The sequence below is a fragment of the Rhinopithecus bieti genome, unplaced genomic scaffold (assembly GCF_001698545.2).
Source record: "Rhinopithecus bieti isolate Rb0 unplaced genomic scaffold, ASM169854v2 scaffold_19603, whole genome shotgun sequence".
Lineage (NCBI taxonomy): Eukaryota > Metazoa > Chordata > Mammalia > Primates > Cercopithecidae > Rhinopithecus > Rhinopithecus bieti.
The window spans coordinates 744,590-760,958 of record NW_016809484.1 but is presented as its reverse complement, the minus strand read 5'-3'; the positions used below and the strand labels follow the sequence as shown (position 1 = coordinate 760,958).

Sequence of the window (16,369 nt, the reverse complement as noted above, 5' to 3'; positions counted from 1 at the left end):
AACAATGAAATAAATCAATGAATGGTAACACTGATTGACATGAATAATCTCAAAATCATTATCCTACATTAATGAAGCCAGATGCAAATGAATATTTAGTGTATTATTTTATTTGCATAAAAATTTATCACAGGAAAATCTAATCTATAATGGCAAAAAGTAGATTCATGGTTGTCTGAGCTAAGGGGTAGAGGAAGATTGATGGACTGCAAAGTGCAAAAGGGAACTCCTTGGGCATGATAGAAATAGTCTATATCCTGATTAGCAAGATGGTTACATGCATGTATACCTTTCTCAAAATTCATAGAACATATACTTAAAATGTGCAGTGCTGGCTGGGTGCGGTGGCTCACACCTGTAATCCCAGCACTATGGGAGGCCAAGGCGGGTGGATCACCTGAGGTCAGGAGTTCAAGACCAGCTTGGCCAACATGGTGAAACCCCATCTCTACAAAAATACAAAACTTAGCCAGGCGTTCTGGCAGGTGCCTGTAATCCCAGCTACTCAGCAGGCTGAGGCAGGAGAATCACTTGAACCCAGGAGGTGGAGGTTGCAGTGAGCAGAGATCGCACCATTACACTCTAGCCTGAGCAACAGAGAGAGACTCCATCTCAAAAATAAACAACCAAACAAATAAATAAATAAATAAAATGTGCAGTGCTTTGGTTTTCTGAAGATTTCCAGGAGCTTCGGAGGGATCAAACAACCTTTGAGGTAATGACAGGAATTTGAGTTGAGAAACCACCAGGGATATCAGAGGGATTTTTGGAACCCATGAAATCAATTCACAAGAGAAAGGGAACACTTTCATCTTTTAAGAAGTCTGCTTATAGTAATACCAGTCATGTATGAACTTGAAAGAAAGGCTTTTCCCAGACTTTCAAATGCCAGAGCTGCCAAAATCTGAGTTTGGCAAAAATGAGGAGGGCAGGGGGTCAAGGAAGAGATGCGAAGCCAACCAGCCTTCCCACTGCCCTCTCAGACCACAGGTTCCCACCTGCTTCTCTGCAAAGCCTTAATTACTAAATTGAGACCCTCTGACTCTATTGCATGGTGGTTATGGGGCCTGTTGGAAATGTCATTCAGTAGCAGGAAAACGTGTCTCCATTGAATACATTTTAAAGGGAAAAGTAAGAGAGAAAAATAAAGTAGTGTCTTAATTACACTATGTTTGCTATGCTAGTACAACTTCCAGACAAACAAGTAACACCAATCACCCTCACTCTCCTCCTCTCTGGTTCCAATCGGATTGCCTAAAAAAAAAACATCTTGACGCTTCCACCATCTCAGTCAATCAATTTCATAAAACTGCAGATGCTGGTGCTTCTTGCTTTAAAGGATGTATGTGGGGAGGGGGAGATGTTACAAATTAAAATGGTGAGGAAGGAGTTTTCAGAAGAGAAAATAGAAACTGTGCGCATGTGAATACATAAGTAGCGGTTAATAGTGTTGAGAAGCATCAGCCTTTCCTTGTTCCACTGAGCACAGTGATAAGGACCTAAATCTCCTGACATGAAATAGTAAAGCCTCAATACCACTCCATCCAAAATGGAATCCAGTCTCTGGGAAGAAAGAAGAAGAAAGGATAGATTGAGGAAATTGATAGATGGAAGGGGTGAAAAAGGAAGCTAGCAAAGAAAGAAAAATAAATTCCTAGATTTCCATCTCAGACAGATTATATTTGGGCTAGCTGGTGACATGATGAAAAAGTTTTTAAATGTTTGCACCATTTTCTGGACCCCAAATGCCACTCTCCAGAAATACTGTGTAGCCCAATTGACCAACCCAGAAGATCTGAGCTCTTCACAATATTGATCCGGGAACCCGGACTTCCTGTTTCGTGAAGGACCAGAACATGGTATCATGCATATGTATTATTAACCCTTTAATTACTAAAGACCATGTTTCTTGTGCATATTTTTATTATCACTGAAATCACTGAAGGAGTTAAGTTGTCTCCTTTGAATCTTATCAGCCGACACATCCCACAAAAAAAATGTCAGTAACTTACCAGAAAGGTAACTAGAGATAATTTGAACCAAGGCAGAACCTATAACAAATGAATAATGGAACAGTAATAATTCCAGAGTTTGCTGTGGAATAGAAAATCATTTCAAAAGAATTTCTAAGAGGAAAATATTTCTTCTAACTAGGGCATAGAAAAATATGCAAATGAAAAGTTTTTTCCCTCTAACTGAATCTAAAAGGAGTTATGGTGCCTTGATAGCCGCTGGCTATTTAAGCTAAAGGGAACAGTGTACATAGTTTATTTTCACTCTTCTCTAGCATTTAAATTCTGTGTGAGTGTGTGTATGTGCACATACGCGTGTATGCGTTAGATTCCTCTTATTTTCCCCAAAAGGCACCAACTGGTAAAATATACAGGCTTTTCAGTAGGACACGCCACCTGATTCTTACAACACACACACACACACACAAACACACAGACACTCCACACTGTCTTCTTATGGTTTAGTTTGGATTTTGCTACTGTTAAACATTTCCAATCTTTCAGTCTGTAGCTTCTTTCCTTTAGATAGTTTACATTTTATTTGCAATATGTTTTACATTATTTAATCACCATTTTTTAAGTCATTGTAGTAGGGACATTTAAGGCCAGGCCAACCTCATGCATAAAAAGATTCAGTAAAGGATTTGCTGTCCTGTGCTTCCCACCACATCTGGGTCAGGCCCCTGTGAAGCAAGGTCATGGGAAGCAAGTTCATGGGAATGTGGCTGCTGTCTGAGCTGTTCCTTTTCTAGCCCTTAGGGACATGAAGGTCCTTTTGGACACTGAGTTGAAGAAGGTAGTAGTATTTATAACAAATCTAAATGGATTCATATCATTCATACCCACACTACTTTAAAACTTCTTTTAAAAGTCAGGCTGAGTTCCTATGGCAAGTGGTCACTTTGTTCATACAGACATTTTTTAGAAAATACGTTAGGGTCTCATGTTAGTAAGAAATAGATTGCAAGAACTTTGAGAAAGGAAGACAGCTAAGGAAGGGATAAAAGAAAGATGAACTGAAATAAAAAACAAACATTTTCTGTAAATTTTTTTTAAAACATAAAGATACCAAGAAATCAAGGGGGAAACATGCCTTGTTGCATTCTTGCTTTGACTTCATTTTCTCACATGGCTGATATAGAGAAACCAACCACCAATAAGAAGGAAGCCACTTACTATGACATATTATTTTTAACTCATGAAACATTCATAGTGCTTCATATCTCAAAAATATATTTTACATCTTTGCAAATTGAGCACCTTTGCTACTGTTTGTCTAGCAATAGGCCCATGGCACCCCCAAAGTTAACAGAAGGAAAGTATGTAATAAAAGACAATATTATAAACTAAAAAATAATGAGAAATGATAATAAAACTAATCAGAATCTACCTTTGTTTGGTTCCAAACACTCCTTTCTCCTTACTATTTTATTTACCCCAATGATACATGTTTCTTTTTAATACATTTCTACTAAACACTTCTAAGATAGACAGTGTCTGTCACAGGCAGTTGAGAAGGGCCATTTGGTTTGAGCTTTCAGTGTTTGAAAAGCTTCAGATTTATGATGTTAAACCTATGAAACCACCTTTGCAAAAACTGTATCAGTAAGAAAACACTGGCAGTGGGGGAGATCCGATCTAGCCACCCAGTTTTGCCTTTACCCTTCAAGCTGTCCTTAATTATTCCTGGACTTGGGTGAAGCTAACTTTGGGAAACATTTAGTTTACAGTTTAAGTGATAATAGTCCTTCCCATAAACTCAACTGCCTTTGTAAAGCAAAGGAAAGACCACCAGGCTAAGAGAATAGAGGATCCTGAATTCTGCTAAGGTGCACACATAAAGGATAGCCAGCCATTATTCTGGAGATTACAAAATATGCAACTTCCCTAATTACTCCTGCAGATAGCATCACTAATTTAGAACCTATGATTGGCCTTTTGAGATATCTTTTAAGGATTTTTTTCATGTTTCATAACCAAAGGCCCACTTAAACCCACCAAACACTAGCTTCTGTGGCCCCACCCAGAAGCAAGTCAAGTGCACAGGAAGACCATTTCCACACCCCTATGATTGCACCCCCAGCCAATCAGCAGCAAGCACCCATTACCTCACGACCCCCATCCTTTCCCCAAAACTATCTTTGAAAAACTCCAGCCATAAAATTCTTGGAGAGATTGATTTGAATAACAACTCCATCTCCCACATAGCAATGGCTGGCCTCATGTCAATTAAACTCTTTCTTTACTGAAATGCCATGGTCTCTGTGAATTGATTTTGTTTGCTCAGCAGGCGGGAAGAACCCACAGGGCAGTTACACCTAGGGCAGCATAGATACACTAAAATTAAAACATGTCACTCTTAATCTTAAACTTATGACACATTATAACACCACCCCATTTTAAGCATTATAAATAAACATATTTTAACACATCCTTTCATTATTGTATGAATAACAGTAATATTACACTACTTTTGGGTTTAAAAACAAAGTGTTAATTTGTCAAATGGTTAGACATGTATCACAATTTTGTGTCACTCTTTTCTAAAATGTATTTTTCAAAATATTCTGGTTGCATTAGTAAATGGAGATGAGCCAGGCTTTTCTCAGTCTCTTAGAAGCCCTAGAGGCAAATGAACATCATAATTTCATTACTTAAATATTCTCCTCATGGTCCTTATTGCTGTTCACATGAAATTTACTGACACTTAACAACAAGGCTTTTTACTTGCTAATTCCTGTTTGGATTGTTTCTTCCATGTGGAACATTTTTAATGAGCAGCGGTGACTGTGTGAATCACTATGCTAGGTTCAGTGGGAAAAAAATCTTCATCAACAGCAACACAAATGTGATCCTTTCCCACAATAAGCTTACCATTCCCACAGGTGTGACCATACTTAGCTACAGCATGCAATAAAGGATTGAGTGCTGTATTTTAGAAGTAAATAAAATTACCCAAGATCAGAAAGAAAGAGACTTAAGTCAGATTCAGAGATTTGGGGAAAGTTTGCCAACCTCATATTTCTACACTATGGGCAATATTGGCTCTGGCCACAAAGTCTTTTTGGTCCCTTTGCTCCCACTTCCTGATTTTAGCACCACTGCCCTTCTTTGTGGCGAAGAGTATTTCTGGCAAACATCATGTATGAGAAGGCACTGCTGTAGCTGGGAGAGGATACACAGTCACAGTTGTCCCTAATACTTCTACTGCCAAGGTTCCACCCCACTCTGTGCCCCAGGTTGCATGTTCTTTAGTTGTCACTGTCAAGTGTACTATCTTGCCAGAATCTGGTCTTCCTGGCCAACCCATCCAAAAGGTATACAATATCCTTTCTCCAGGCCAAACTGAACTGATACAGGGATGACATAATGCAAATGGAACTTCAATAAAACAAAAGAAGAAAAGAGATCAAAATCGGTAAATGAGCTCTTACTTATTTTAGTGTAACCTTCATAGATCACATTGATTAAAAGATACTAAACGGTACCCAGTCTCCAATTTTGGTTCTTCTACCTTGTCACTTTGGGTGTGTTTTGGGCATATTTATTAGTGAGTGATAAAAGCTGATACTATTTGAAGATAATCACAGTTTGCTTACCTACTGTCTTGCATCATGTTACTTGCATTATAGCTGGCATGAAGATGTTACAGAAAAGGGGTACCAATCCAGACCCCAAGAGTTATTGGATCTTGTGCAAGAAAGAATTCAGGGTGAGCCCACAGAGTAAAGTGAAAGCAAGTTTATTAAGAAAGTAAAGGAGTAAAAGAATGGCTACTTCTTAGAGCAGCCCTGAGGGCTGCTGGTTGCCCATTTTTATGGTTATTTTTTGATGACATGCTAAACAAGGTGTGGATTATTCATGCCTCCCCTTTTTAGACCATATAGGGTAACTTTCCAATGTTGCCATGGCATCTGTAAACTGTCAGGGCCCCGGTGGGAGTGTAGCAGTGAGGACAACCAGAGGTCACTCTCATGGCCATCTTGGTTTTGGTGGGTTTTGGCTGGCTTCTTTATTGCAACCTAGTTTATCAGTGAGGTCGTTATGATCTGTATCTTGTGCCAACCTCCCATTTCATCCTGTGACTTAGAATGCCTTTACTGTCTGGGAATGCAGCCCAGTAGGTCTCAGCCTCATTTTGCTCAGCCCCTATTAAAGATGGAGTTACTCTGGTTCAAACGCCTCTGACAAAATGACTAAGCTGTAACAGTCACCTCCTCCAGCTTCTGGAGCCAGGAAATGGTACATGATCTCACAAAGAAAATATTATGAGCTGAAAAAAAGAAGGATCGAATTTTAGTTTGGATTTCCAGTAGAAATACTTTTTTCCACACCGACTTTAAAATTATATTCTCTATCACATATGCAGAGAATACAGGCAGTAAAGTGAAAGATGCTGAGAGTACACTCAAGTCAGTCAGAGCTTCAGTTTTGCTGGGTCAGTCCTCAAGTTAATGATCAAAGGCTAAGAATTCTCTGTAGGTCCCAAAGTAAACCTTTGACAGCCATGCTGACCAGACACTTAAGGATATATGGATGAGACCAACAACACAGGATACAGAGAAGGATCCATACCACATTGGAGACAGAGAGTATTATTCTAGATATGTTATCCAAGATTTCTTAGCAGTTCATTAATGAGATTAAACTAAAAATATCAGAATCCAATGATTTATAGCTTATTATATTTGCATGTAATTGTAAACCATATATATTTACCAATACAGCATTTAATGAAGCACAAGGAACTCTCCTATTACTTCCATAAGAAATTCAGTTAAAGAACTTCTTTAGGTCCTGTTCTAGAGAAATATCTAGACGGAATGAAACCTTTTTGACTATTAGATCAGTCTTGGAACCCAGTGGAGGTGTATTAATCCAGGTCAGATTTGTCCGTAAATGACAGAATGCCCCAAGTAACAGCTATTTAGGCAAAACTGAAGTTTACTGCTTTCTCATATCACCGTGAACACCCAGATCTGGAATATCCACCAGGGACCCAGACCCCCTCTGTCGTATTACTCAGGCATCTTCGACATGAAGTTTCCAACAGGTGGTTGCTTCGGAGAAAAACTCCAGCTTCAGCCATCTTCATTCATTCTGGCCAGTGAGAAGGAGCAAAAGAAAGGTAAGGTATTATTTTCCTTCTCATTAAGGACTTACAGTCCACCTGCACCTTTTTGGTCAAACTTAGCTGTATGACCACAACTAGTTACAAGTAAGGATGTACAGTTCAGTTCTCTTTCCAGGTAGCCACAGTGGAGACCAAAATCAGAGTCTCTCTCAGGGTGGAGGAAGGAAAAATAAATGTTTAAAGTCAAATAGCAGTTTCTCTTGCAGTGACCAAAATTCCCTCTATCTTACATGATTTTGGCCTAATGAAGTGTTTTTCTGTTTGGATATATCAGCAGAAAAGATCAATGAGAGCTTATTACAGGCCAAGCAAATAACTAAATACTTTAAAAATAGTATTATGGATTAAATTGTGTCTCCCTGAAAAGGTATGTTGAAGTCCTAACCCCTGCTACCTCAGAATGTGACCTTCTATGGAAACAGATGTAGGTGCATGTGTAGGTCAAGTTAAGGTGAGGCCATTAGGGTAGGCCCTAATCCAATATGATAGGTATCCTAATAAAAAAATGGAGAAGATAATTTGAACTCAGATGCAGACAAGACATGCACAGAGGGAACAGTGTGTAGAGACACAGGGAAAATGCCATGTGAAGATGGAGGATTGTAGTGTTGCATCTGCAAGCCAACCACAAGAAACTAGCAAGGATTCTCCCCTGTAGGTTTCAGAGGGAGCATGGCTCTGCTGGTGCCTTGATTTGGGACTCCTAGCCTTCAGAACTGTGAGACAATACATTTCAGTTGTTTTAAGTCACCCAGTTTATGATACTTTATTACAGCAGCTTTAGGAAACTAACAGAAGTCTAGGTCATCTCCATAATTACTAGGTAGAAGAAATAAGTTCTACTGTTCTATCGTGCTATGGTGTGGCTATAGGTAACAATTTATTATCTATGTTCAAAAAGATAGATAATAAATTTGTGTTCATAACACAAATAAATGATAAATGAGGTGATGGATATCCTAATTATCCTGATGTGATCATTAAACATTGTATACATGTACCAAATATCACTCTGCCCCTCATAAATATGTACAATTACTATGTGTCAATAATTTAAAAAATAGGTTATCTCATTTAATTCCCACAACTAGTGCTTTGAGAGAGGTGCTCTTAGTTTTCCCGTTTTACAAATAAGTACATTAAGGCTCAAAGAATAAAGCAACTTGCCAAGATATCTTGAACTTTGATTCAGACCCAGTTTTTTTTTTCTGATTCCAGAGCCTGAGCTCCCAATACACTATACTAACTAAATAACCCAAAGCACATGTCTTTAAAATCTGCATCCTTTCTCAACTTGAGTACCACAAGAGATAAATGTGAAGTGTTAAGTACATATTAGGTGAGATTAGTACCCCATAGTTCCCACATCCTACCCCATAGTTCCCCCCATCCTACCCCATAGGTAGCATGATATTGTAACCTATCATCCAAACAGGGACACTTCTGAGAATGACAAAGATGCTTGATATAGTTTGGATGTATGTCCCCATCCAAATTTCATATTGAAATGTAATCCCCGTGTTGCAGGTGGTGCCTGGTGGGAGGTGATTGGATCATGGGGGCAGATTTCTCATGAATGGTTTAGCACCATTCCCCATGGTACTGTCCTAGCCACAGTGAGTTCTCTTGAGGTCTGGTTGTTTAAAAGTGTATAGCAATTCTCTAGCTCTCTTGCTCCTGCTTTGCCTTCTGCCATGACCTTAAGCTTCCAGAGTCCTCCCAGAAGCAGATACCAGTGTTATGCTTGCTGACCTCCTGCAGAACCATGAGCCAATTAACCTCTTTCCTTTATAAATTACCCAGTCTCAGGTATTTCTTTATAGCAATGCAAGAATGGATTAATACAATGCTACTTATGATTACATTGGGACAGGAAACCTAAATGAAAACTATCTTGGGCAAACCAGGGCTTACGCACACAGTAATACTTACCTTATTGCTCAGTGCCCCATCCACGCTGACTCCTAACCAGAAATGTCACTGTAGCAGACTTGCAGAATTCTAATAATTACAGTTAGAAAACACGAAAATACCTTAATTAAGCAATAATAATAATATGGTACCACACAAATAAGGTATTATTTCATGAGTAGTATATAGAACACATAAATTACAAAAATGATGTTTAAGGTGATTAATCCTAAAAAAGATATATTTTGATTATTTAGCTGAACATATTAAAGAAGACTTTCCAACAAAGATTGAGAACTCCTACCTGCGGAAAATTTAAAAAGACGGAAAGTAAGGTCTATCTTGTTTTAAACGCTACGTATTGGTGCTCTGTTTGTTACAGCAATGAAGCCAATAACCCAACACTGTGGAGAATGTCAAGCATCCGGTTTTTCACAGAAGAACAAAAGTACTCCTCTTACAGACTCATTTCTAGGGTTGAGGAAAAAGTCACTCTTTCCTAGAGATATGGATTGAACGTTATTATCTCTAGTCTCACCCAAATTTGGACTTTAATAATATCAGAAAGGAGTCAGATTAGACATCAGGAAGAGCTTTCTAAACTTGAATGTCTGCCAAGACAGAGCCTTCTTTTATTATTTCTAAGAGAGCTAGGTACCCTTGGAAGTCACCTCGCCTGGACTGTAACCAAATAATAATGAAACATAATAATTCTACCAAGGCTTAGTATATGATCTACATAATTATATAATTTGATTAAAAGCTCAAATTAGGACTCTATATTTGTGAAGGTCCAGTTCCCACAGCCTCTGTCTGGGGCTAAGACAGACTCAATAAAACTATTTTTGCGCATGTGAATATGCACTTCAACAAACTTAATACTGTATAATCTGACTAAACTGTAGGGTTCTAAAATGTTAACTCTGTTTACCTCTGCATGGGAGGATTGTCAGTGATTTCATGTGTCTGTCTCTTTCTTTGTTGAGTTTTCTCATTGAGACTATAATATTTTGAAATTATATTAAATATTTATGAAATTAAGAAAAGTTCTTTTAAAAGATCATCAAAAATATGTATAGAATGAGCCTATATCAGTTATCTATTGGTGTATAACAAATAATGCCAAAACCTAGTGACCTAAAAAAACAAATTATCTCACATTTTTGTTGGCCCAGTCTTTGGAAGCAGTTTGGTTAAGGGGTCCTTGCTAGGGTCTTTTTTGTTTTGAGACAGAGTCTCACTCTGTCACCCAGGGTGGAGTATAGTGGCACGATCTCGGCTCACTGCAACCTCTGCCTCTGGGTTCAGGTGATTCTCTTGTCTCAGCCTCCCAAGTAGCTGGGACTACAGGCATATGCCACTGCACCCAGCTAATTTTTGTATTTTCAGTAGAGATGGGTATCACCATGTTGGCCAGGCTAATCTTGAACTCCTGACCTCAGCTGACCCGCCCGCCTCAGCCTCTCAGAGTGCTGGGATTATAGGCATAAGCCACCACAACTGGCTATTGCTGGGGTCTTTTATGAGGTTGCAGTTAGGATGCTGGCAGGGGCTGCAGTCATATGAAAACTTGACTGGGGCTGGAGGATTCTCTTTTAGTGTATCTCACTCGCTTGGTATTGGCAAGAGGCTTTACTTCCTCACCATGTGAGCCTCGCTCCATAGGTGGTTTGAATTTCGCCGTGACATAGCCGTTGGTTTCTCCCAGAGTGGTCTGAACGAGAACAAGGCAGAATTCACAATGACTTTCATGACTTAGTATCAGAATGTACACACATCACTTCTGTCATATGCTATTCATTAGAAGCAAGTTAGTAAGTCATACCTGCACTCAAAGGAAAGGGAATTAAGCTCCACTTCTTGAAGAGAGGATGCCAGAGAATTTGTGGATATATTTTAAGACCACCACAGAGCCTATCATCTACAAAAAGAAAAAAAGAACAACACATACATACAGAGACACATATAATATTAGGCTGGTGCAAAATATTAGGTTTTGCCATTACTTTAATGGCAAAAACTGCAATTACTTTTGTACCAACCTGATATATTGAAAAAAATCTTTAAAATTAAGTTATCACTGGGAGTGGAAATAACTGAACATTTAAAATTTATCCTTTTATTTTATTTTCTACTTTTAAAGAACAAAGATTTTCTTTTGTAACCAAACAGAAAGGAAAGGTTTTGACAGAGATTTGTGGTCAATGTAGTGGTGAAAATAATTGTATTAATCAATAGATTAACTTGGTCAGATTCGACATCTTTAGAATATTTATCTTTTCTGATTCATGAATAAGGTATATCTCAATTTATTTTGGCCTTCTTTAATGTATCTTGATTGTTATCTTTTTTTTTGAAGAGACTGTGTACATTTTTCTCTTTGGTTGGATTTATTTCTTAGTATTAGATATTCTCTGACACTATTACATACTTTAATTACAATATCTAGTTGTTTGCTGTTGCTGTAGAGAAATTAATATATTTTTAGTCTAATCTTATGCTAATAAGCTCTCTAAATTCTCTATTTCTAATTTTTTTCTCTTAGATTATTTTGGATTTTTCATTTTTAGATGATAAAAACAATTTTATCATCTAAAAATGATGACAGTTTTATTTTTAGCTTTCCAATTCTCATACCTCTGATTTCTCTTTTATTTCTTATTACTTTAGACTAGGAACTCCAATATCAAGTTAAAGTCACAATCATTGATTTTTTTTCACTTCTGATTAAATAGGAATGCCTCCAAAATTTCCTCATAATGAAAATATTTTGCTATCGTTTATCACTATCAGGAAGTTGTATTACATTTTTGATTTACAAAGTTTTTTTAAATCAAGAATTCAACATTATCAAGTGTTTTTCCTGAATATAGTGAAATAATAACATGGTGTTTTCTTACCTGTTAATGTTGGAAATTGTATTTATGAACTTTCTTGTTAATTAAGCCATCCTTTCATAGTTGGGCTATATTCAACTTTTTTATGATATTGCTAACTTTTTGTGAACAGATAGGTTCAACTTGCTAATAGTTTGCTTGGAATTTCTGCATCTATTTTTTTTGAGTAAAATAGGGTTATAATTTTTGCTTCCCAATGCACTTGTATCAGGATTAAGATTACTAATATTAAAACTGTAACTTCACAGAATTAAAAAAAATTTAAAAGAGAGAAGCTGGGAAAAGATACATATAAAACATATAAATGACACAGGGTTGCCACCCCAAATATATAAATTATGCTTACAAATCAATAGAAAAAATTTACAACCAAAATCAAATGGGGAAAAAAAAAAAATGAAATTCACAAAGAGAACAATGGAAATATTTAACTAGTATGTAAAATATCTTCCATCTCAATGTAAATTAGGATAATACAAATTTATACAATAATTATACACCACTTAAAAATCCAGCAGAACAATGAAACTTAAAAAATAGATTAAGTAAATCCTGGTGTTGCAGACAATGTAGAAAAACAAGAATTTCACCTCTGTTGGTAGAAGTGAAATTCATGTTATCAATTTGCAAAGCAATTTAAAAATACTTAATGAAGGCCAGGCACAGTGGCTCACACCTGTAATCTCAACACTTTGGGAGGTTGAGGAGGGTGGATCACCTGATATCAGGAGTTCAAGACCAGCCTGGCCAACATGGTGAAACCCCATCTCTACTAAAAATACAAAAACTTAGCCGAGTGTGGTGTGGGCACCTGTATTCCCAGCTACTCCTGAGGCTGAGGCAAGATAATCACTTGAACCCGGGAGGCGGAGGTTGCAGTGAGCAGAGGTTACACCGTTGCTCTCCAGCCTGGGCAACAAAACTGAAACTCCATCCGAAAAAGAAAAAAAAACTAACAAAGTTGAAAGTGTGCATCACCTACTACATAACACTTCTACATCTAGAGAAACTGTCACTTTTATGCTCCGTAAGAGTGTAAAATGAGAAACAACCTTCCTATCTTTCAGTAGGGGTAAGGCTGACTTAACTGTTAGATAAAATGAAAAAAAAAAAAGTGTATCTGCATATATCTACATCATACATGCTGAAAATAAAATGCCAGTGGAAAATAACATGTACAATATGGTACCATCTTCGTAAATGTTGAAAACACAAAAGCCAATGTTATATATTTTTTATGGCTGTAAATGAACGGATTAAAATACAAAGCATGAGTAGCAAAGATAACACTAACTTGATGAACCAATGACTCCAGGGCTGAAGGTCTATGGAAAGGAATGGAGAAGGTCAAGGGGGTTCCTATTGTGACATTATGTTTACTTTTACAATTTGAAGAAAATATGACAGCATGTTAACATTTGTTAATTTGATGGCAGAGTGTATATAAAGTTTATAAGTCTTTTGTTTTCCCACGGTTTTAATTTTTTTCATAATTATAAGTAAATATGTATGAAACAGAACCTCTTTAATTAGGTACAGTTGGCCTCCATATCCCCAGTTCTGCATCCATGCCTTAAACCAATCCCAGATCAAAAATGTAGTTAGGGCTAGGATGGATGTGTCTATACTGAACACGTACGGACTTTTTTCTTATTTCCTAGACAATACAGTATAACAACTAGTTAAATGGCATTTACATTGTATTAGGTATTAGAAATAATCTAGAGATGATTTAAAGTATGCTGGAAAATGTGCCTGGGTTACATGTAAATACTATGCCGTTTAGTATCAAGGACCTGAGCATTCCTGGATTTTCGTATCTGCAGGGGTCCCAGAACCAATCCCCTGCGGATATCAAGGGAAGGTAGAATTTGGTAAGTATGATGGCATATCATGGCTCTTACTGCCCCTGAAACTGTTGTCTCATGCATTCTGTCTCTGATATTGAATACTCTCTGGACTTGTTGCTTCATCTGTAATGTATAGGTGGTCACCGAAGATTCCTTCTAGCTCAGACACTGTAGGTGTCATCCCTTTTCCAAACCCTTGTACTCCTCTCTCCCTTTTCAAATTTCATCACCTGAATCCATTAACAGTCCACCTTCATTTTCTCTATGGCTCCTTTTTCTAAAAAGTTACCAGAAAGCGTTTGACCAAAGCATGCTCAGTAGTCAAGTTTGCTAAAACCCTAGGAAAGTTTTTTGTTTTGCTATTCATTTTCTTATGAATCTTTCCATTTCCACTTACAATAAAAGTCCCAAATTTTCACCCGTCGTCTCTGCCATTGAAAAGGTGTAGCGAGGAGGAGATGCTAATAGGGAAGATGTCCCACGGTCCCAAGGGTGCTTCTGTGCTCTTACCTGGGTTTCCGATCCAGCAAAGGCGCAGCTAATTTAGGAACGGGCTGCAACGAGGCGGTCATAACTGTGCAATCTAGGCAGGGCAGCGTGGGTGGAACAAGTTGTCCTCTGCAGCTTCAGGGAAGAGTAGCTCTCGCTCTCCCTGTTCTCTGAGGAAGGTGGGGGTGTGGAGGCGGGAGGCGGGGAGACAGGGCAGCCCGGATCAGAAACATCCTGCAGCATCTCCGCATCCGGAGGAAAACTGTATTTGGGCGAACTCCGGTGGAAAAGCGCCCCAAGCTGCCACACAGCCTAGAGATCTTGGGGCTGCAGCCCTCGCGGCCTGCCGACGGGGCAGGGGGCGCCGGTGGAACTGGCTCCCTGCAGCTCTGCGGCCGCACGCGGACCTCTGCTGTGTGCGAGGTGGCTCTGGAGGCTGGCGGGATGCGAGCCGGTACTCGGCCCCAGCATCTTCTACCTGCTCAGGACAACCACGCAGCCATGGGCTACCAGAGGCAGGACCCTGTCATCCCACTGCAGGTAAAACTAGCGACTGGGCGTTCTGAAGCCAGTTTTCCGGAAATTTCATTCACCTTGCAACAGGTCAGGTCACCTACCTTCACCTGGGCTCTTGGTTTAGCACCGCGAAAAGTTCTCTGGGAGAAAAAGTTTTGCCTTAATCTGACTTTGTTTTTTTTTTCCTTAGCAGGCACTTTAATTTCACAGAATCACATCACTAAATTCCTAACAGATCCTGTACTTAGCAGCTGGGGCAGCTGTAATCTGGAAATTTTAGGATGGAGTTAGCTTACCAAGCTCTGTTGAATTACTAGCCATTATTGTTATTCTTTATTACTGTTATCCTGGCATTATTTTATTTTCATTAGTGACATTACTTATTATTACTAGAAATATCGTGCTAGTATACTGCGTTACATATTTGTTACTTTTCTAATTTTCTGAGCTAGTATTTGCTTATAATTGCTATTTTATCTATTAAAATAGAGAGATCTAGATGACAGAGAAACCCTTGTTTCTGAACATGAGTATAAAGAGAAAACCTGTCAGTCTGCTGCTCTTTTTAATGTTGTCAACTCGATTATAGGATCTGGTATAATAGGTAAGTGTATTTTGTTTTGGTTTAAATTTTAAGTGAAAGGGCAAAATTTAAGACTCGCTATGCTGCTAGTGTTCATTAATTATTTTTAAAGAAAAAAAGACTTAAATAAGAAAATTGGTAATTTTCTTCCATAAAAGCCTTCCTTTTTTTCTAATGTAACTGTATGTGTGCGTGTCTTTTATGCTGAAGATGGGGCTGTAATTCACACTGCTTGCACAGTTAAGAGCATCTTCCACATGTGGTAGATTAAGGTGAAACTGCATATGGGTGGTGGTGAATCTTTTTTCTGTAGGCTGTGTGGTTGACTGCTAATGTTACCTAATGTATTTTTTCCACTTACTGAAGGGTCCATCATTATTTGAATCATCTTTCTTTAACCTTCTAGAAGTATAAAACTTCCAGATATTTGTAAATGTTGGAGGTGAAAAGTTTAATATGAAAACATACCAATCTTATGAAAAATTAAATTCATACATTCTTTACCTATCTATACAATGTTACATTTTAAAGTACAAAATTATTACAATGTATTAATTTTAAATATCATTTAGTCAACAATGCAAATTTGTTCATTGAAAATGCATATAACTTTCCTAGCAAAGGAACCATAATATCAGAATTAAAAGAAATAAATAGCTCANCAAAGGAACCATAATATCAGAATTAAAAGAAATAAATAGCTCAGATTTTCCCATTGTATTAGAAGCAAGGGAAATTTTCTGAAAAAAGTTAAAAGTGTATTGCATTATAGTAATAAAAGCAGCTATATTTTCAGTGGTAATTATTCTTTTTGGTACCTGAAAACACTCTATCTCAGAAAAGACAAGAAGAAAACAAAATCCTGCAAAATGCAATACTTTTTGAGAATACAAGGTTTTATAAAGTTGTGACGTTTTTGTCTCTGTCATCACCTTCTGAAAATTAAACATTTATCTGGATTGAGCTACTTTTCTTAC

The 16,369-nt window shown here is 37.8% G+C and overlaps 1 protein-coding gene and 1 long non-coding RNA gene across 3 annotated transcripts in view; one reads left to right on the top strand and one right to left on the bottom strand.

Annotated features, from left to right (window-relative positions):
• Positions 1 to 5,964: 5,964 nt before the first annotated feature.
• Positions 5,965 to 14,402, bottom strand: LOC108540451 (uncharacterized). 2 transcript variants are annotated; one of them, XR_001888674.1, is made up of 5 exons: positions 14,315 to 14,402; positions 10,883 to 10,978; positions 10,702 to 10,771; positions 9,079 to 9,147; positions 5,965 to 7,112 (listed from the first exon to the last, which is right to left on the bottom strand). It is a non-coding gene; the product is annotated as an uncharacterized LOC108540451 (long non-coding RNA). The 2 variants fall into 2 exon arrangements; XR_001888675.1 differs by lacking the exon at positions 14,315 to 14,402 and adding an exon at positions 14,202 to 14,291.
• Positions 14,403 to 14,718: 316 nt separating this feature from the next.
• The window catches only part of SLC38A11 (solute carrier family 38 member 11), a 58,209-nt gene continuing 56,558 nt past the window's right edge, over positions 14,719 to 16,369 (top strand). Inside the window, 2 exon segments of the mRNA XM_017889527.1 lie at positions 14,719 to 14,833; positions 15,299 to 15,413. Of these exon segments, the coding sequence (XP_017745016.1) occupies positions 14,738 to 14,833; positions 15,299 to 15,413 (211 nt within the window). The 5' untranslated portion in view covers positions 14,719 to 14,737.